Source organism: Eptatretus burgeri, chromosome 7 (assembly GCF_056783735.1).
Source record: "Eptatretus burgeri isolate ZD-2024b chromosome 7, Ebu_testis_v1, whole genome shotgun sequence".
Classification (NCBI taxonomy): Eukaryota; Metazoa; Chordata; class Myxini; order Myxiniformes; family Myxinidae; genus Eptatretus; species Eptatretus burgeri.
In genome coordinates this window covers 18,071,790-18,094,384 of record NC_140967.1, presented here as the reverse complement: position 1 = coordinate 18,094,384, position 22,595 = coordinate 18,071,790, and the positions used below count along the sequence as shown (strand labels likewise).

The following is a 22,595-nucleotide window of genomic DNA, read 5'->3' as shown; positions in this document are numbered from 1 at the left end:
ACTAGCCAGACAGGTTAATGGGATGAAAAGTAAAGCAAAATAATAATAATAATAATAATAATAATAATAATAATAATAATAATAATAATTGTCTTCTTCTTCTTTCGGCTGCTCCCGTTAGGGGTCGCCACAGCGGATCATCCATTATGATCCGCATAGTGATTTGGCACATGTTTTACGCCGGATGCCCTTCCTGACGCAACCCTGGTCGCCTCTTACGACACAGGGATATGGTACACCTATTTTAACCGGGGTATACACCGGCCCAGTATACTGGTACTCATTTCGCCGACCTCGGAAGGATGACAGGCTGAGTCAACCCCCTGGTGTATTAATTCAGTGGCTCAACGGGGCTTGAACTCAGGACCTCTTGGATCCCAAGCCGCTGCCCTAACCACTGCGCCAACACCAGGGTCAATAATAATAATAGTCTATGACCCCTAAAATGACAACAAATATTGTTGCAGCAACGGCTATAGTGGGTAAAAGGAGCAAGATAAATGTCTATTATAAGTGTGTGGTTTCTGTGTAGAATGATACATGTCAAAGTGTGTTGAAAAGCAGAATAAACATGGCCCCTGCCTTCTGTAATGTGTCTGCAGGCCTCCCACCATTCCACTCCTATTAATTGTTTGAAATAGTTTCCCTTTGTAATCTGTCCATATGTGCTTTTGTGTCCAACTCCAACTTTTGTGTCCAATTTGTCCAACATTCACAGCTCCGCAAACCAGTAAATTCCATCCACACCTCTCCCCTGCCCCACCCCACCCCCCCACCCCCTCCGAGGAAGGAGAAAACAAGGTCTGGTGACCGTGCATCAAGGTAACATTCCCAACTCTGTCCCTTCTCTGCTCCCACACCTCACCCCCCTCACTTCAACTCCCCCTGGTCTGCAGCTCCCCCTTTGTTCTTTAAAGCCTCAACCATCTCCCCTCCCACCATTCCTATGGCTCCCCCTTTCTTATTTAAGTCCTCAACCCCCCCCCCATCCCAACCCCACACACTTCAATTCCCCTTTTCCAACTTTGTCGCTTCTCAACCCCCAACCCCCTCCAAACCTCTGTCCTCCACCCCCCTCCCCCTTTCCTCTTCAATTTTTCAACCCACCTCTCCTCACACCTCTAAGTTCACATAACTGTCACTAACTGTGAAGACTGCTCAGGTTTCTCGGCAAAACAAATTGACAGAAAGGTTATTATATGGTAACATAATCGACCACATCGTTTATGGTTATAATCTTTTTTTTACTTCTGGTAGGTGTGCGAACCAACGATCCTGAACCAAAACACCATCGGTGTGTGCAACAAAAACGTAGACAACTCAAAATTTCATGAATATCAATATTTTTAAAACTGTGCATGCACTATCCAGATCAAAGAACTCTTAAATGAGGTATAATTCAGCACGTGCACACACAGACACACAGACACACATATTGTTGCGGCCACGAGTACCGAGACACCAGCTTGTCACTCAGGGAGATTAATCCGCTGTTGTCCTCGGTAGAGCCGGTCCTGGGGCCACCGCTCACAATTAACGTTATGGTACGGTGGGTTGTTTTAGAACCACGAACGTCACCCGGTCAACCACGAGTTCCAGTGTCCACCATCTAATTATTTCATTTAACTAGAGTTCACGTGGTTACCTGAGCAGGGAGCACGCCCTCGGCAAAGCACCAATATTATCTGATTACATTTTAATTAGGGCGGCCAAGCGTTCTAACCGCCGGTGCGTGCCGATGATTTTTGGTCAAATCTGTGTAATTACCTCCCAGTCGATCTAGGTTCGGACAATGCTAGACCAATAGAAGGAAAGGACAAACACAGACAGGTTGGAAATTGACAAATAATTTATTAATAATAAAATAAATAAATAAAAATAACCTTTTATTTGCTGAGGTAAATAAAGAATGAATTTCAAAGCAAAATTAATCAAAATGCCAGAAAAGAGACAAAGAGCAGATGCTTATCAGGGGTTGACTTACAGCTAAACGCAGACAAGGGTAACCAGCAGTTCATTCAGGGGGAGGGGAGGGGGGAAATTGTCTCGCTCACCAGAAAGTTGTTCGTGAAGCGAAAACGTCCTGAAAATGCGTGCGTACGTGTCACGTCCATCGCCAGCACCCAGCTTTGACGTGCACCATCTCGCGGGGCAGCCTTGAATGCCAGTCGAAGTCTGGAGGGCACCGAGATCGTCCGTCGCGAGTTTAGACCCTGGTGTTGTTGGTGATCGACCCGTGTCTCACTTGTTGGTGGCGCTGCTCACACCCACACTACACGCTCGCTTGCCGAAGCACTGGGAAGGACGAATTGTCTCGTCCGCACTGGTCAGACACTCGCTTCTCGACCCGTGCCTCACTTGTTGGTGGCGCTGCTCACACCCACACTACACGCTCGCTTGCCGAAGCACTGGGAAGGACGAATTGTCTCATCGGCACTGGTCAGACACCCGCTTCTTGGTTGCTTCTCTCGCCCTTTGCTTTTTCCTCTCTCCTTTCGCTTTTCCTCTCGACACGCATTTCTCTTCAGAAAGCTTTTTTCCCCTCCTTTCTCCCCTCAATTTTTCTCCTCGGACTTTTTCTCCTCGGAACGTACCTCTCGCTTGTTTTTTATATCCCCGGGCCGTCTCCGTGGGGTGCCGTCCGCCCCAAGCTCACCCCGCCCCACTGGGGCACGGTTACCATGACGACCCGTGCGCTCTCAAAAAATGTGGGCGTCGGAGCTCACGAAAGATTTCCGCTGAGGAAAAAATGAGGGTGGGCTTCAGAGCTCATGAAAAAATGTTGCTGAGGAAAATGAGGGCAGGCTTCAGATCTCGTGAAAGAAATGTGTGTGAACGTGTCTTTCGTAAAGAAAAAAGCTTCCCATAAGAGAGGGGATCTGTCCTTTACCCTTCTCAACGCATCACATTTAATATCCCATGAGACATGGGGATGGGGCTAATCTGAACATGCATTTAAGGAAATAACTGTCTGAGGACCTGGATGTGTGGATGCATTCATCAGACCGGATTCTAAAATCCGTAACAATATATATATATATATATATATATATATATAGTTATGGTTGTGGGGGTAGATGGAGGAATTTCATTGGAAGGTTAAGATTGTATGGAGTTGCTTGATCCGTGGACGTGTGGGAGACATCTCGACGTAAAGTAGGGAAACTGTGAGCTTAAGTGTGACTTGTCATCACACAGGGGGTGGTGCTGTTAGGGTTAGGGTGAGATAGGGATTAAGACAAATTTTCCCCAGAAAGTAATTGCCCCCTGTGACCTTTCCTACATTTTTGCATTTACAAGCCAGCCATGAAAGAAGTGCGTTATTATAACAATAACAAGACAGCTGCATGTCCAAGCATACGAGAAGCCCCGCCTTCCTTGTTTTCATGCCATCAAGCCACGCCCAGAGGTGGATGTTTGAGGGGCGTGATGTTAGAAGGAAGACGTTTTGGTTGGTTTGAAGTTGGGTGTGAGGGACGCACGCGGTTGAGAGATGACAGACCTAGGAGATGGCATGTAAAACAGGGCATTCTGACTGGCTTTCCTTTGGCGCATGAAGAAGACTGCACGATTCTCGTATTTGTGCTGATGCGAATTGGCTTGCATGCTGGAGCAAGACGCTGGCCATTGACTCTTGGCTGGTAATGAGAGACAGACCTCAATGCCTCCTGTCTCTCAACAAAATAGAAAGTGCCATTCTGCAAAGCATCGGCAAGTGTGATCGACGAAGAAGCCGCACGGTGGTTGGTGAGCCCTGGCGTTGAATATCACCTCACAAATTACCTCTCATACGTTTCCCGCTCAGAGAGCGACTCGGCACAATTTTTGGGCATGTCTTCCCACGTGAGAAGAAACACCTTTATCCCAAAGTTCAGTGAAGACCACCTCTGGACCAAGCTAAGAGCCAGAATAAAGGGAGGCTCTTCTTTTATTCCGTTTTCCCCTTGTCTGTATTTAAGTCCGTGTGTAGAGGCGCCTCGACTTTAGGCTAAATTTATTTCACGTATTATTATTACATTTTGAATTACTTTTGCAAATATTTCTTCTATTTTCATTCAACCCCAGTTTATTTTAAGTTGCTGTGTCCGTGTATTTGTTTTGGGGTTAGAGTATAAACCCATTGTTTGTATTGTGCTTCCGTTGCTCCGCCAGTGCCGCTCTGCCCCTCCCATGCACGCTATAATCTCTGAGGATCACGTGTCTGCCTCCGAAGGAAAACCGCTCGGCGATCCGGGCTGTTCGGTGTTAACCGTTGTCCATCACATTTGGGTCGGGGGGATTAACCTTAACCGCCAGGAGATGCCTAATATTTGGTGTCAAGAGTGGGATATGAACTCCCAACTCCCTTGGGAGTGAAGGATGAGAACTCTGAGCAACATTTCACAGGGGACATAAAATTGTTGATCATGATAATTTGTGTCGGGAGAAAAGAACGCTTGGAAAAACGAAAAAAAGAATTCTTTTCTTTTCGAGGAGATTAAACGCGTGTGGGAAATGGCTGACGTGCTCAAAATGGCGGTGCGGAGGGAAGGTAGGAGGAATGAAGGAAGTGAGCCGAGGGTTCCTTCATCCCCTGTCCAGGTCTCCCTAATTCTTGTTTAACCGCTGTTATTTTGTTTGTCACTTCATCCTTACCCGTCTTCATCACGGTCGAAACACCTTCCACATTCTCCTTCACCCCGTTCATTTCCGTGTACATGTTGGAGTTAGTGTGCCCATTCCCTGTGGAAATGTGTGCGCCAATTCCCAACCGCTACCTCACCTCAGATTTCACTCCCCTCACCAAACCTCACAAAGTTCTCCACAACCGCTTCCTACAACTGAGAAAAATACCCCCACAACAACCCGTGCTAAATCCTGAATTGGATTCACCATCTCACTATGAGCGCCACGTGGCACTTGGCCCTCATCATGGATGCCACGTGGCAATCACCACTCGTTGCAGGCGCCGCATTTCCACCAACTCTCACAAAGAATGTAAAGACAAGAGCACCCTGCTCTATGACCGCTGTAACTGCCCCATGGTCGTCAAATCCTGACCAAAACCTCAAGGAACCCAGAGGAGACTCAGATCGAGCTGTTCCAGGGCATAGCGCGAGGCGCCGACATGCGCTGCGGCTTGTGGAGAGACCCACGGGTGGCACAGGGATTTCACTTGAATCCTATGTTAGAATGAAGGGCAGCGCACATTCAGGGCTGGAGCATGCGTTCAAAGACCACTGCCCCATGAAAAGCTCAAAGCTCTGATCTGTGCCAAAGTCAGCGAGATACAGAGCCGGAAACTGACTCAAAGGCCTGACTACGGCCGCTATGGTCGAATAGAGTGGTATTTTGCCTGCGGACTCTGCTCTGCCCTAAAAAGGGCAGAGCAGAGTCAGTTCACTATCTTTTGGGTCAGTCGCTCTTCCAGTCAGCCTGCTCACCTGCACGAGTCCATCCTGTTCGTCCGACTCGCTGGTTACTGCTGCTGCTCGCCTTCGTAGTCGGGGCCGTCTGTGCTGCCGCTGAAGGAACGCGCAGCCAGAAGGGATCAACAAGCAGGCAGTCAGCGAGCTGGTGGACATGGAGTGAAAGGCGCCATGAATCCCCTAACTAAAGGGGCTGTCACACCTTGACGTTTTAGCCAGCGTATGGCAAGGTCTCCAAATGTATGTAAAACGCTGGCATACGCTGAACTATTGAGGCTTCTTAAAGTTTTGGGCATATAATAACGTGTTGGACGTATGCATAACATATTAGTAACGGACACAGAACGTTTCAATCACATATAGATAACTTATACCAACGAATGCTGAGCGTGTTGTCGGCGTTCACAACCTAAGCCCAACGATAGTCGGACTTATGCATAGCGCGGCAGCGTATCGCCGACGATCACGTGGCGTAGGCTATTAATAGGCTGTGGCTCGATGATTCAAATCATAACCGCACTAGACATCGAAGTGTGAAGCCGGTGTCACACATTGACATTTTAGCCAGCGTATGCCGACGTATGAAAAATTTGCTGAACCAAGCTGGCACACGTCGAATACGTTATGGCTAAGTTTTGTATACGCTAAGAGCATGCTGGCATACAGTTCGTCGTAGTACGCTGGCATACGTCGTCATACGCCAAGTACGTCGATAAATTTTCAGCATGTTGAAAATTTCTCGGCGTATGACACACGTTCCGCATACGCTGGCCATAAGTTGTAGGCACGTTACGCGATTGTTGACACACGTGACTCATAAATCGAAACACGTCGAGGTAATGGTTAGCGTCAGTGTTCCAGACTCCCTGGTTTTTTTTTTTTCTTTGGTATGACGGTGATGTTGACACTTCGATTTCTAGTGCGGTTTTGATTTAAATCGTTGAGCGGCATCCTATTAATTATATTATATTATAACCGCACTAGAAATCGAAGTGTCAACATCACCGTCATACCGAAGAAAAAACAACAAACAAAAAAAAAAAACCAAGGAGTCTGGAACACTGACGCTAACCATTACCTTGACATGTTTGACTTATGAGTAACGTACAATTAACGCGTGTCGACGTGTGTCAACGATCGCGTAACGTGCCTACAACACGTTACTCATAGGTTAGAAATAAGTTTTGGGTACGCTAAACATTACCTCGACGTGTTTCGACTTATGAGTAACTTACAAGTAACGTGTGTCAACGATCACATAACATGCCTACAACTGATTAAGCGTTATGCGGAACGTGTGAGTCATACGCTGGCATACGTCAAAAAATTTCAAGCATGGAAAATTTGTCTAACAGCTCGGCGTACTACGACGTATGCCAGCGTGCTCTTAACGTATACAAACTTACCCATTACGTATTCGACGTGTGCCAGTGTTTTAGCCAAATTTTTCATATGTCAGGCATACGCTGGCTAAATCGTCAAGGTGTGACAGGGCCTTAAGCGGGAAGGGGGATCGCACAACATTGCCACGATGTAGGGCCACTCCATTTGAGCGATCCCCAATAGTTAGACATTTACACTTACAAAGCAGGAGAGGGACTTTCTTCTTACACATCTTTTTCTTTCATCTTTCTTTCCATCTACCTCGTCCACTGTGGACGCATAAAAGAGCATTAATGTGGGTAAAGCCCAACTGTTATTTTACAGGCCGAACCAAAGGCGCGAACATACTGACTTGCATTCACATTTTCCTCTTGCATGATGAGGCATACCCCCACGTCGCAATACAGCACATCTCCCACTCCTTAAACATAATCAGTATTCCTCCCACCCATTATTCCTCTCCTCTTGGATTTTTCTGTTTTGCTCCATCCATTTTCCTTTCAATTCTGACAAATGTCCCAGTCCCTGCTGATGAGAAACATCCCCATACCATGATGATGCAACCACCATGCTTCACAGACAGGATGGTGTTCTTTGGGTGATGTGGTGTGTTGAGTTGGGTTTGTGCCAAACATAGCGTTTTGATTTAGGCCAAAAAGTTCCATCTTGGTTTCGTCAGACAAAAAACTTTTTGCCACATGGTTTCAGAATCTCCGGAGTAGTTTTTTCCATCCCTCAAACATGACTCAAGGTGGGTTTTTGAGTAATGGCTTCCTTCTCACCACCCTACCAGACAAGCCAGACTTGTCGAGTGCTTGTGATATTGTCGCATGCACATAGTGACCACTCGATGCCATAAAAGCATGTCACTCTTCCAAAGTTGTCATTGACCTCTTGGTGGCCTCTCTGATCAGTCTTCTCCTTGTTTGGTCATCCAGTTTGGAGGGAAGGCCTGATCTCGGTACGGTCTTGGTGGTACCATACGCTTTCCACTTCTTAATCATTGTCTTGACTGTCCTCCAAGGGATATTCAAGGCCTTTGAAATATTTTTTATACCCATCCCCTGATCTGTGCCTTTCCACAACTTTATTCCAGAGGTCTTTTGAAAGTTCCTTGGTGCTCATGGTTGAGACTTTGCTGTGACATGCACTATCCAGCAGAGGAAACCTAAAGGAACAGCTGATCTTATTCTGAAATAATCAGAATCACTACAATTTAACACAGGTGAAGGCCAATTAATTTGGTGTGTGATTTTGACGGTGATTGGTTACACCTCAGCTCACTTACAATTGCTATTACAAGTGGGGGGAGGGGTAGGGGGGGAGGAGGGTGGACACTTATCCAAACAAGACATTATAGTTTTGTAGTTTCAATTAATTTTCTGGATTTGAAGAATTATTTTACTTCAAAGTTATGGGTTACAATGTAAATAAAGGTGGAAGAAAAAAAATAAAGAAAATTCAAAAAATAAAAATAAAAAAAAATAAAAAGTACCTCATGGTCGAACCCCACGTCCAAATCAGAGCCATATCCCAAGACATATTGCGTGCTTTTCACACTGTCTGGCACCCTGCCCTACTCACCAAACTCTCTTCCAATGGTATCCAAGGCCAAGTCCACTCATGGCTCGCAGACTTCCTCTCCTGTCGCAGTCAACATGTGGGCCCTAAATGGAGTTCTTTCATCCCCTCTTCCTGTCAAGGCTGGAGTTCCTTAAGGTAGCGTTCTGGGCCCTGTTCTTTTTCTTGTTTTCATCAATGATCTCTCCGACTCTCTGGAAAATCCTCTATCTCTTTGCTGATGAGTCCACCCTCTGCCGTACCATCTGTCATCCCTTAGACCGAAATACAGCAGCTTCTTCGCTCACTGCAGATCTGGGTAAAATCACAAACTGGTCCAACACGTGGAACATGTCTTTCAATCCGGACAAATCTCACTCTCACTATGTCTCTCCGAAAGGACTGTTTAGAGTTCCAAATGGGACTCCAACCTACACTGGCTCACATTGGCCTCTCTCTTTCTATGTGCACTACCGTTCAGCTTTTTCCTTCTTCCCCCTCCCACAGCCACTAACAAACACCCGTGTGCAGCGAGTCGACCCCGACAGGGTCAAACTGCACGCCCATGAGTGCCGTACCACAAACCACAGAGGTCGCTTCACACACCAAAGAGTCTATCCTCTCCATCTCCAAACCATCAATCTTCTTTGTCTCTTGGATGGTCTGTTTCTGGGGAAAAGCAACATCCACCCTGGCATGATGATCCTCCAGGCCATTATCCAACAAACATGTCCCCATGGAATTTTCCTTTGTACCCCAAAGTTAAACCAACCTGCCGTTCCACTTTGCTGAAATCTCTTTTTTTTCTCATACCTCCAAACATATTGTTGTGGTTACCAAATTCGCAAACCACCATTCAGGTCCCTTAGGTGAGGTATCTCGGTAAGTACATGTGTAGTTAGGCCCAAACCCGTTGTCTAGTGGGAATACATGTCATTTATGCGTGCTGCGACTCTTCAGGATAGCCGTTTTTCTTTTACTATCTTTAATTTGGACCAACCGCCATTGTTACCACCACCAACCACCGCTTCACCACAACCGCCACGACCTTCACGTCACACCTCGCAACCGTTGCATCGCCACCGTTCTTGCGCCGCCTGTGGGTACCGGTGTTGAACTCGTGCAGGGCGCGCGCCGAACAGCGTGTACAAAATCATGGATTTTGTGCTTCAAAAACGGATCAAAAACGACACACGCCCACTTTTTGCCGTCCAATCGGTGAGCGAGGGGCGAATTGGCCCCGCCCCCAGGGCGTTGGAGGGCGATCGATATATGCAAATTTATGGATCAAAAAGCATTCACGCCCACTTTTTCTCGGGCCAATGGGGAGCGAGGTGAAAGGTCGAAGGGAGGGGGTCAAAGATGAGAGGGCGAAGCCACGGGGCTGATATAAGCGACCGTGTTCGTCAGTCCAGTGAGTAGGAGAGTCGAGAGGGAACAGAGAGTCAAGACTTCGCGGGCGGTGGAGTTGGCAAGAAGGAGCTGGTCGTCGTGTGCGTTGGAGTCGGAACGGAGGGGACGGAGCTGTGGAGAGGCGGCGAGGGCAGACGAGGGGGTGCTCGCGTCGTGCAGGGAGCTGCACCCCAGGGAGGCCGACAGCGCGACCTGGCCGAGGTGGAGACGCTCGTTGCGGGGCAATAAAAATCCTCTATACCCCGAGCATCAGCAACCCCCTCCTGTTTCCCCCGCGCTGAGATAGTGCGACCAAGGGGGCCCCTTTCCCACCCCCTACCAGACACTGTCCGCGAGGCCCGCGGAGTTGAGGCACCATCGCCGCTCCGCGTCTCATCACCAGACGGGTAGGCCCGACCCGGTCTCGGCCTCAGGCCCGCCTCATCTTTGAGGGTATTCTTTCCTTGGTTTTGGGTATGTGTTGTCGGCGCCGTCTGTGAAGTAGAATTGTATAAGTGTTGCCGTGTGCTCGGTAGTCGGTATTAGCTCTGCATTGTGTTTCTCTTTTATATTTGCTTTTTGTGTAATATTGTGTTTTTCTTTTCTGTGTGCTTTTGGTGGAATTGAATATGTGTGCTTTCCGTTCGTCGCGAATAAATGTGCTTTGTGTTGAACTGTTTCCCGCTTCGCTTCGTCATTTCCTTCATTGAATCCTCATCTTGCTTCACGTAAAGGGTTGGTAGTGGGCTGAATACGCCCGATAATTAATCGAACCGTCGAGGTCGACGAATAACACCGCTCGGTTATCCCGATAGTACGGAACGGGTCGCTTAAGTGGCCCGTGTCCGAAGTCGACCTGCGGCGAGGTGCGATCGCCCGGTCTACCCTCCGTGTGGGTACTTAGGTAGGTCGAATTTGGCGAGCAACCCTATCCCACGCGGGGGCTGATTGGCTCGATCGCGGTGAGACCGAAAGGTCCACCCGTGACTGGTTCCCGGCGTTAGTCCGAGAGGGTCACGACTGGATTGTCCGTCCGGTGGGCGACGTGCCGCGATTCGAGTTACGTGGCCGTCAGCACGCCGGCGGGCGCGAATCCGCAACACTGGTGTCAGGTCGTGCGATACAAATTCATCGCCCTCCTCGCGGCACTGGTATCAGAGAACAGGAAAACGGGCTCTCCTGTCTCCAGCTAAATTCACGGGAATCGGTCCAGGGGTGAGAGAAGCGACCCCCGATTCCCTCCAAATTACGAGCGAGCTAAATTAACCCTTCACGAGAAGCAAGATGGCGTCTCAAGGCGAGCGGGAGCCGGGGGTATTAGAAATGTATATGTGTAGTAATGTAGAGTCCATGGTCCAGGATGGAATCCCCGTGCAGGAAATGTTGATTGTGCAGGAACACGGACTCGCCCAACTGAACCCAGAGCCCGAAATAGGTGCAGCAGCGGCCGCAGTGTATGACACCTCCCCTCCCCCCCTCCACCAAAAACCTTCCCCGATCCCTGCCGAAACGGCTCACCCAAGCGCACCCGACATGGCCCAGCTATTCGCCATGCTGGCGGCTATGACAGCGAGGATGGATGCGGATGCACAAAAGATGGATGCGTATACACAAAGGATGGATGCGTATACACAAAAGATGGATGCGAATACACAAAAAATGGAAACAAATATGAAGGAAGAAACTAAAAAGCTGCGGGGTGAGACGCAGAACATGGGCCGAAGCCTGCAGGCGGGCATGAAGGCCGTGACCAAGGAGCTAGGAATGGCGACTCCACGTGTGGGAGCAAACGAGCTGGAAGGGGGTGCAGCTGCTGACAGGCCCGCGGTGGAGGCGGGTAAAAAAATAATTCGGGGGGCGTGTTGGGCGAGGGTCGTGACAGAGGAATCGACGGTGACCAAAAGGGAAAAATTAAATGGGGAGACCAAAACGTGTGAGACGAGACACGAGGTGACGACAACGGAAATAATAATTGAGACAAGGGAGGTAAAGGGTGAAGAGTTGGCAGAGACACGGGAGATAGAGCGTGAATTGGACGGGGTAAGTGACGCACACACACACACGGAGGTAGTGGAGGATAATGGGGGTGAGCTGGTGGACTGGGTGGAGACCCAGTGCGAGCACCTGGATGGCCTCCTCCAGGAACGAGGGGAGGGAGTATGCCCCCTTGAGGCGAGTCACGACCAGGTGAGTTCGGTCGTGCTTTGCGAGGTTGAGGGGACGAGTGCTGCGAACGGGTGCTTGGAGAGCTTGGGGGGTATAGAGGCCCCGGAGACCCTTGTGGGGACACGAATCCCCAGTGTGGTTGTCCCTGTGTGTGTGGTGCAAGGCGTGAGTGCGTCCCCGTGTGTGGAAGCGACCCCGTGTGTGAGTGGTGTGGTGGCGATGGTGCCGGAGTACGTGCTTCCCAGCACGCCGTGTGTGGATGAGGCACCGTGTGTGGAAGAGGCCGTGTGTGTGAGTGAAACGGCCAGTGTGGATGAGGAACCGCGGTTGAGTGCCCCCGCGTGTGTGGATGAGGCACCGCGGTTAAGTGCCCCCGCGTGTATGAGTGAGGCACGGTGTGTGGATGAGGCACAGCGGTTGAGTGCCCCCGCGTGTGTGAGTAGTATGGTTTGTGTGAGTAGTGAGGCACGCGTGAGTGAACGGCCGTGTGCAAGGTCGCTGTGTGCAAGGGAGACCGTGTGTGTGAGAGAGCGGTATGTGAGGGAGATGTCGGTTGGCATGCGGGAGCACGCAGCCGCATCTCCCGGTGTGAATGTGATGGAGTGGACTGTGTGCGTCGTAACACGCAGGTGTGCGTGGGTTGAATGGCGACGACGGCGACATGGGAGAAACGAAAGCCGAGTAGCGGCTGTCGCTGTTTCGGGGACCGTGCCGGGTTCACCCAGCAGTGAGCACGCGGTCCGTGCTGTGCAACGCACGAGACCACCACGTGCTCGCTTGCGAGAGTGAAGTCCCGGTCCGGAAACGCACGCGGTGGATTTGCCGATCCCGCGGACGGACAAAGTTTAGGCAGGTAAACGGATTTGGACCGGACGGGTTCTCCACGCGATCGTGTGTGTTGAGCTCCAACGGGCAAAGCACATGTGTTCGCGTGGGGAACCCCTCGAGACGTGGGGCTTGTGTTTTTTTTTTATGCGCACGGTGACGTCATGGCTGCACGTGTGGTTGGAATCCGGCAGGAGGGGTATCCCGGCCGGATGGTACCGTCCAAGGAGGGACGAGGTACACGTGCAGCTGCATGACGTCACGGGCAGGTGCAAAGTGCGCAAGTTGCCGCGCTGGTGATGCGCATGAAAAAAAAAAAAAAAAAAAGCAAGCCTCACTTTCGGGTGCACAGGATTCCTGGGCAAGGGGTGGAAGACCCCCTTGGCCTGGGCACAGGATGAAAACTAGTTAGGGGGAAGGGTTAGCTTAGTTAGACCGGCTCCATGGGGCAGGGGTAAGTCCTCATGGAGTCCATGGAATGGATTAGTTAGAGGGATTGTAGCCAGATTTAGGTGGGGAAATGATTTTCTTTTTTTATTTAGGAGACAGAGACAGACTGAATGTGTAGTGGGGACGTAGCTTAGCTACGTAGTGTTAAATGGAACGTGCTATAGTTTAAGGGACGACGTGGGAGCACGAGTTAGTTAGGGGATGTAGTTAGGAGGATGGCAGAGTTCAGCGGTGTGTGTGTTGAAGAGTTGTGGGTTGTGAGGTGAGTACATGTGCTTGGTGAATGAGTGAGGCCAGCGGGTCTGTGTGAGTGGAGCGAATGGGGAATGCATGGTGCGATGAGTGATTGGGGGGAGGAGTGACTCCCGCCCAAGGGACCCCGGGGTCAGAGTAAAGTGAGTTAGCTGGGTTAGTCAAATTGAAAAATGGAGGTCGTTTTGTTGTTGGTGGGAAAGTAGGCTCGAGACCCATTTGGAGGGGTGCAGGAGCCCTGTTGACGGGCTTGGGAGCGTGGCTGCGAAAGGTGAGTATCGCTGAGTGGGTACCCCGGGCACCAGGCTAGTCGGCCGCGGTAGGCCATGGGCCCATGGGGGGCCGGGATAGAGTAGTGGGCACGGGTGCGCCTGCTTGGTGCGGGGGCCCGGGGCGCCATTAGCCGCGTGGGCAGTGTTGTGGGCACAGGTGACCCTCGGAAAGGGGCCCGGGAGGCCGGCCTGCCACGTGTGCGTTTCAGGGGAGGTGCCATGGGGGGCACTCCCCGGTGTTAGGGAGCTGGTAGGCTCAGAGGCAGTGTAGTGCCCGGGGGTGCCATAGCGGCAGATTCGGCAGAGGGTCGTGCCTGCCAAAGGGAGCCACGTGTCCTAGCCAGGAGACCGTGTGAGGGCACGGAGAGAAAATTGGGGGGGCGAGGCCCGAAATTGTGAGGACACCAACACAGGCGACGGGAATCTGGGTTGTTAGAACCAATAGTTTAAGCGAGAGGCGCTTGTTGAAAGCCCCGGGGTAGTTTAACGGTTAAATGGATAGGGTAGATTAGGAAGTGTACCCCTCCGCACCATCCATCCCCTCGCTGTCGTTGTGGGCCGCTGGACCCACTTTGGTTATAGATCGCCGAACTCTGGGGAGGCCATTCTGAGGCTTCGTTGGGCCTCGACACAGGACGTTAGCTCTCCCTTATTCCCCTCCGGGAAGGGAACGTAGGGGTTGGGAGTAGGCTAGGTGACAGGATAGGTTAGCCGAACAAGGACGATAAAGGGGGTTAGGGGACGATTTATAGTGGGGGAGTAAAAATAAAAACAACAAAAAAATAAGTTGGGGCTAAATTGGGGTTTGACAAATTAAGGGAGTGGGTATGTACAGTGACAGGCAAAGGCGATAGGTTGGGAGGGAGACAGGTAGGTAGGTCCGAGCCCGCCTTCCAAGTGGCCAGCACCACCGCACTCCCTCCACCAACCTCCACTGAACGGCAAAGGCTGGCCAGCTTCATCTGCAGCTGCTGTGCTGCAAGGCCTGTGCCGGCCAGTTCATCTGCTGGCTGTTTTTCTTCAAGGCCTGTGCCGGCCAGTTCATCTGCCGGCTGTGTTTGCCTGCAACGGCCTGGTTCTGCGGGCTGAGTTTGCCTGCAGCGGCCTTCTTCTGCGGGCTGTGTTTGCCTGCTGCCTTTGCCATGCCATGCCCACTGCCCCTGTTCACCAGCCCCCGTTCAATTTTTGCTTTGCCCTCCCTGTTCATTTCCATGTGCGCCAGGATCCGCAAGGCAACAGTTTGCAAGCTGCAAGAACTGCCCTGTTGGCAGCTACAACACGGGCCTGCAGTGGCGGCCCGTGCACCGTGTTTGTGTCCATGCATCCATTCGTTGTGTTCATTGCGTGTGCCACTTGAGCTGGCACGGAGACTGCGTTTGTGCAGCCCATGCACCGTTGTGGTTCACTGCGTTCAGTTCAAAAGGGAAGGCCTTGGACTGCGTGTGAGCAGCCAGCCACGTTCCCTGTCACCTGCATTGTTTGAGCCAGAGACTGCATGCGGGCAGCCTGGCTCCCTGCTAACTACTTTTCTTTTGCAGAGTTCAGTGATCCTGGGCCATGGTTTAGTGTAAAATTTGTAAGTTAAGGTTAAGATGTACTGTACATATGAGTGCGCCCCCGGCATGTTTGTCTTAGCGCCGGCAATTTTATTTAAGTCGTCCGTGTGAGTGAGTTTGTTTAGATAGTTACGCAGCCCTCAGGTTATTTATTTTGGGGACACGAATACCATGAATGTCGCACTCAGGGATCCGTAGGTAAAATGTACTAGGGGAAAACTACACATGATGGCACACGAAAATTTGACGACTCGGGACGAGTCTGTAAAAAGGGGAGGGGGTAGTGTTGTGGTTACCAAATTCGCAAACCACCATTCAGGTCCCTTCGGTGAGGTATCTCGGTAAGTACATGTGTAGTTAGGCCCAAACCCGTTGTCTAGTGGGAATACATGTCATTTATGTGTGCTGCGACTCTTCAGGATAGCCGTTTTTCTTTTACTATCTTTAATTTGGACCAACCGCCATTGTTACCACCACCAACCACCGCTTCACCACAACCGCCACGACCTTCACGTCACACCTCGCAACCGTCGCATCGCCACCGTTCTTGCGCCGCCTGTGGGTACCGGTGTTGGACTCGTGCAGGGCGCGCGCCGAACAGCGTGTACAAAATCACGGATTTTGTGCTTCAAAAACGGATCAAAAACGATTTGTTAGGGTTAGGGTGAGCCGTCCAATCGGTGAGCGAGGGGCGAATTGGCCCCGCCCCCAGGGCGTTGGAGGGCGATCGATATATGCAAATTTATGGATCAAAAAGCATTCACGCCCACTTTTTCTCGGGCCAATGGGGAGCGAGGTGAAAGGTCGAAGGGAGGGGGTCAAAGATGAGAGGGCGAAGCCACGGGGCTGATATAAGCGACCGTGTTCGTCAGTCCAGTGAGTAGGAGAGTCGAGAGGGAACAGAGAGTCAAGACTTCGCGGGCGGTGGAGTTGGCAAGAAGGAGCTGGTCGTCGTGTGCGTTGGAGTCGGAACGGAGGGGACGGAGCTGTGGAGAGGCGGCGAGGGCAGACGAGGGGGTGCTCGCGTCGTGCAGGGAGCTGCACCCCAGGGAGGCCGACAGCGCGACCTGGCCGAGGTGGAGACGCTCGTTGCGGGGCAATAAAAATCCTCTATACCCCGAGCATCAGCAACCCCCTCCTGTTTCCCCCCGCGCTGAGATAGTGCGACCAAGGGGGCCCCTTTCCCACCCCCTACCAGACACTGTCCGCGAGGCCCGCGGAGTTGAGGCACCATCGCCGCTCCGCGTCTCATCACCAGACGGGTAGGCCCGACCCGGTCTCGGCCTCAGGCCCGCCTCATCTTTGAGGGTATTCTTTCCTTGGTTTTGGGTATGTGTTGTCGGCGCCGTCTGTGAAGTAGAATTGTATCAGTGTTGCCGTGTGCTCGGTAGTCGGTATTAGCTCTGCATTGTGTTTCTCTTTTATATTTGCTTTTTGTGTAATATTGTGTTTTTCTTTTCTGTGTGCTTTTGGTGGAATTGAATATGTGTGCTTTCCGTTCGTCGCGAATAAATGTGCTTTGTGTTGAACTGTTTCCCGCTTCGCTTCGTCATTTCCTTCATTGAATCCTCATCTTGCTTCACGTAAAGGGTTGGTAGTGGGCTGAATACGCCCGATAATTAATCGAACCGTCGAGGTCGACGAATAACACCGCTTGGTTATCCCGATAGTACGGAACGGGTCGCTTAAGTGGCCCGTGTCCGAAGTCGACCTGCGGCGAGGTGCGATCGCCCGGTCTACCCTCCGTGTGGGTACTTAGGTAGGTCGAATTTGGCGAGCAACCCTATCCCACGCGGGGGCTGATTGGCTCGATCGCGGTGAGACCGAAAGGTCCACCCGTGACTGGTTCCCGGCGTTAGTCCGAGAGGGTCACGACTGGATTGTCCGTCCGGTGGGCGACGTGCCGCGATTCGAGTTACGTGGCCGTCAGCACGCCGGCGGGCGCGAATCCGCAACAATATCATCCATTTTTTTTATTTGTTCTCTCATGCACGAGCATCTCCTAGTGGACTCTATGGTCTCCACTCTCTTGCAGGACGTTCTCCGGAAGACTCTCTGCTGGACTATCTGGTCTCCACTCTCTCGCAGGCTCTCTCGCCTCTACCCCCGTGCACATGAGTTGACAGAGTTCTCTTCTTCCTACTGGCAGGAGACTTCCTCCCTCGGACCACCCATGGGAGCGGGCCTGAATAAATAAATAAATAAAAATGTACATCTTTTCTTCTGGCCTCTAAAGCCCACCGTGCCACCATGGCTGGCACAAACAGGCCAGAGAGATCGTAATCGGCCACGTTGCACACGTGACACGTGTGCCTCTGCCATGGAAAATCCATGGGAAGTGGAGGACCACACCCTGTTACTTATCACTTGGGCAAGGTCACCCCCCTTTCCTCTTGAGTAGGACCGAAGCAGTTTCTGTGCTAAACTGGTGCCGACAGGCTGTCAAATGCTTAAAAAGGACATACAAGACAGATTTACAAAGGGTAGAACATGAAACAAAGGTGCAAATGGATGGTCATTTTTAAGACACACACCTGGGTGGGTAGACATCTATGTATTACATAAGCAATGCATTTCTAATATTACAATATTACTTTTTGCCTACTCCGAGACATTTACAAAGGAGCTAACTAAATGATACTAAGGAATGTTAACCCCAAGGAATCACTTTCACAACAATATAAAACACAGCAACTGACAAGCAGCAAACCTTCACAGGAGTTGAATGTGACAAACACACGATCACCATCCTTGCTGATATCCTGAACTTCTCCTCCACCTGAGCGCCGGCGATTCTCAAAATAAAGTTTGAGCACAGATAATGGAATGGTATCTGGAACACCCCCCACCTCCAGTATCTGGCCCCCTTTTCCAGGCGATGCAGGCCTCATCGCCATAACATGGGCAGTCCCAATGCTGCAGAAACCATGGGTAACAGGGAGTTAAAATTACGAATGTTAGTAGATTTTAATGGTAGATTACAATTCTTCTTTGACTATTACAATGCACTTGCCAAGGACTTCTTATAATGATCATCTGCAGGTAATGTAAATATGTCATTAGGACAACAAAAAATGGTCACAGGCAGGGTTCAATGCCAGTGTCAGAGTAAGTACCATCAAGCTAAAGTTTTGTCAAGAAGTGGAATCGAACTCTATTTTACGAAAGGACAATTTTTCAAAGGCAGTCAACCCTCAAATATCACAGGCTAGAATTTCATGGGTCTCAACCAATCGCAGGCAACCTATTGTGTTCCAATTTCGTTATCATAGGATTTCATTTCAGCCAACTGCGGTTTTGAGTTGAGATGAGTCCGCCTGTACGATTATCTCCCATTACGAGCCTTTTGTTTTTCGTGCACCGTTTTTAATGAACCCAAAGGTAAAACAATGGACAAAATTGGCTGCACCAAAAGGCAGAGAAAGGTTAATAACGTTGTGCAAAAAAAAAAAATAATAATAATAATAATAATAAAAAAATCGAGCTGTTAGATAGGTTGAAAAGAGGTGAAAGTGCGGCATCTGTGGCCCGCCATAACATAATCAATGAGTCAACTGTGCGGTATATCCGTGAAAATGTATCAAATATCCACACAAGTGTTGCCACTAGTGCTCAACAAAGCGCAAAAGTCTCATTCCAGTCCTGTGATCCTCATATTAAAAGGATGGAAAAAGCCCTTAATGTTTGGATTGAGGGCTAAACACAGAAAAAAGTGCCTTTGAGTGGACCGGTGATAGGGAAGAAATAATTGTGGATTAACCAACGTTTCCACAAGGCACCCAGGTCCAAAGGCTCCAGTTCAACCACAGCTACCCACAAGTTCCACAATGGCACGGGCTGGTTTGAGAAATTCAAAAGAAGATTCGGCCTCAATCATGTAAAACTAGTCTGGGAAGTAGCATCGGCTGAGCATGATGCTATGAAAAACCATTCACTGCAGCGCATGGAATTAATATTGAGGCGAAGGGATTTATTCCGGAGCAGGTTTTTAACGATGACAAGACTGGATTATTTTGGAAGAGGATGCCATCCGATACCTTCCTCGACAAGCACGAGATATATGCTCCGGCATATATCAAGGTTTTCAAGGTAAGGTGGTTAAGGATCGTTTAACCTTTCTCCTGTGTTGAAATGCTACAGACGACTTCATCATAAAACCGATGCTGCTCTTCCGATCACTGAAGCCCCCTCCCTGCTCCCCCTCTCTCCACACCTTCCAACAGCATCATCATCCCAAGCTAAGTCTTGTGGTTTATATTTATAATCTCAGCTACCTTGCTGCTTTGTTAAAATCACCTTGCTGTTTTGGAATCAATTTTAAAAGGTAAGAGTCTTGTTAATGTTTATTTTATACTGTATATATTTTATTTTCACGTTTATTTCAACGTTAACATGCTTCATCTTATTGTGGTTCGATGGATTAGCTTGTCCCTTAACGTTCTTTAAATAATCCAATGTTTTGGTCAAACTTTCAGAAAGCTTCTTGCACCGAGAAATGTCAGTATTGTCTGACGCACAGCTTCCCAAAGCCGATAAGAATCTGCAAACTTCCTTCCAATAAGTTTGTGCTGAATATTAGGACCAAATATTATCCATATGGGGTTCAAATCAGGACTCTAACCTGGGCCAAAACTTTTCTTTCTTTCTTTCCTGGAGAACTAAGAATTTCAGTCACCTGTCATCTTTACTTGTTGTGTCTCTAGGCCTGCCAGATCCCTTCTTCCTTGCAGTAGAACCAGTTTTCTGCAACTGTAGACCTATTCTGGGATTTCCTCCTTCTTCAGGGCTTGTGGATTTCAGAATATGTCTTGTATTTCAAGGTGGCTTGACGAAGATGAGCAATTCGATTTTTAATATCGCCATCAGCATGGAACTTACAATGTTTCAAGTCCTTGGTATGTATTGTTACCACGAATTTGGAAGCCTTGTGCACACAGACAGACAGCCGTCCCCTATAGCTCAGTTATATCGGTGTGTGTTTCGAGTTAGGGTCCCGTCCCTAGTCTAGTGGGAATTGGATGTTCATGCGCTGCGGAGTTATTTTTATGGTTAGGATTTTTACATCAACATGCCACCACCTCGCTTCCTCACACCAACATCGCGGAGATTTCCATCGCCTCAGACCGGGACTCCGCCCAGGAAGGCAGGGGTGTGCCCCTTGTCCAATCAAGCCACTGAGGATGGTTTTCCCACGACACGTCAGCCAATGAGAGTCGGGCACGCATGAGCGAAGCGCGCCCGAGAAGGACTAGGAAAGAGACAAAAAACAATCTGCGCCCCGTCTTCTCGAGCGGGTGTTCTGGTTGTCTTGACATCTCGTCGCTGCCGCTGGTCTGAGGACATCTCGTTGCTGCCGCTGGTCTGAGGACATCTCGTCGCTGCCGCTGGTCTGAGGACATCTCGTCGCTGCCGCTGGTCTGAGGACATCTCGTCGCTGCCGCTGGTCTGAGGACATCTCGTCGCTGCCGCTGGTCTGAGGACATCTCGTCGCTGCCGCTGGTCTGAGGACATCTCGTCGCTGCCGCTGGTCTGAGGACATCTCGTCACTGCCGCTGGTCTGAGGACATCTCGTCGCTGCCGCTGGTCTGAGGACATCTCGTCGCTGCCGCTGGTCTGAGGACATCTCGTCGCCGCCGCTGGTCTGAGGACATCTCGTCGCCGCCGCTGGTCTGAGGGCATCTCGTCGCCGCCGCTGGTCTGAGCGCATCTCGTCGCCGCCGCTGGTCTGAGCGCATCTCGTCGCCGGCGCTGGTCTGAGCGCATCTCGTCGCCGGCGCTGGTCTGAGCGCATCTCGTCGCCGGCGCTGGTCTGAGCGCATCTCGTCGCCGCCGCTGGTCTGAGGGCATCTCGTCGCCGCCGCTGGTCTGAGCGCATCTCGTCGCCGCCGCTGGTCTGAGCGCATCTCGTCGCCGGCGCTGGTCTGAGCGCATCTCGTCGCCGGCGCTGGTCTGAGCGCATCTCGTCGCCGGCGCTGGTCTGAGCGCATCTCGTCGCCGGCGCTGGTCTGAGCGCATCTCGTCGCCGGCGCTGGTCTGAGCGCATCTCGTCGCCGGCGCTGGTCTGAGCGCATCTCGTCGCCGGCGCTGGTCTGAGCGCATCTCGTCGCCGGCGCTGGTCTGAGCGCATCTCGTCGCCGGCGCTGGTCTGAGCGCATCTCGTCGCCGGCGCTGGTCTGAGCGCATCTCGTCGCCGGCGCTGGTCTGAGCGCATCTCGTCGCCGGCGCTGGTCTGAGCGCATCTCGTCGCCGGCGCTGGTCTGAGCGCATCTCGTCGCTGGCGCTGGTCTGTGTCTGGCGGCCCTGGTCCGTCTTCTGGCGACCGGAGCTCCGGGAGAGGGGTGGACGCCCAGCTCGCGGCCAGGTAGCCTGCCACGTTGTCGTCCCTCAGCTCGACTTCCCTCCGAGCTGAAGGGATAATAAAGACCATTTTTGGGTCCATTCCTTTTGGGTGTGCGTCCGTCTGTGGGCCTGTCTTTAAGTAGGAACAGTTAAGTGCTTGTGCTGTACATGATTTCGTTTCTTTATAGTCAGTTTAACTCTGCTCTTGTGTGTTCCTTCCCCACCTATTGTAAATAAATATCCATTTGTTGAATGTATCAGCTCGTTTCCGTGTTTTCTTCATCGGCTTAACACGGTGCGTGTTGGGGAATTATAAAAGGCTGTTGTTGCCGTAGTTGTATGCATTTGGACCGACGGGACCTCGGTAACCATCCGCTCGGGTTACGCACGGGTCGAGCACGGAAACGACTCGTCCCGTTCGAGCTCCGTCGAGGGTGTGAATACTCGGTAGTTCGCCACGTGGGCCTCTAGGTATTTTGAAGCGTGGCAAATAACCCCGTACCACGTGGTTGATTTATTGACGATTCACGGTCCTGTAAGGGACCCGTACCCTCGGAGTTATCCGAGGGTGACGATCTAGATTCCGGGTGTTCGGTGGAGCCGAACTGCTCCACCTAGCGGTCGTGCTCGCAGCCGATACCCGGCCCACAACAGTACGACTGGGCCAGAGTTCGAACAGAGCCTCCCACACTGAGAACGTTTACACTCTCAGATTACACCACCGACAATGGTTCTTCAAACTTTGATTCAGTTCGACGATTCCCCCGAGGTTGTCTGTTTATTAAACACGATCCTCCCGTCAACATCGGTATTCTTCGAGACGTCTCAACAATATAGAGGACATTAAATAAATAAATCGTACAATCTGAAACGAGGTTAAACAACTCCACCAACGGATTTGAAGCTTACAGAATATATATATATATATATATATATATATATATATATATATATATATGTATATGTACATGTATATATAATCGAGTGTGTGC

The 22,595-nt window shown here is 50.6% G+C and overlaps 1 protein-coding gene across 6 annotated transcripts in view; it reads right to left on the bottom strand.

Annotated features, from left to right (window-relative positions):
- Positions 1-22,595, bottom strand: part of LOC147022760 (protein mono-ADP-ribosyltransferase PARP10-like) — a 110,717-nt gene that overhangs the window by 87,842 nt on the left and 280 nt on the right. For 4 of the 6 annotated variants that reach the window (XR_015059900.1, XR_015059899.1, XM_085887554.1 and 1 more), the window contains exon 2: positions 17,975-18,180. The exons of 1 other annotated variant lie outside the window; for it this stretch is intronic. Coding sequence is in view for 3 of the 5 variants with exons in the window: in XM_085887554.1 (XP_085743680.1) it covers positions 17,975-18,161 (187 nt within the window). In the remaining 2 variants the exon portion in view is untranslated. Of the gene's footprint in view, positions 1-5,423; positions 5,554-17,974; positions 18,181-22,595 lie in introns of all 6 variants that reach the window. One more of the 6 variants, XM_085887556.1, reaches the window with a different exon arrangement.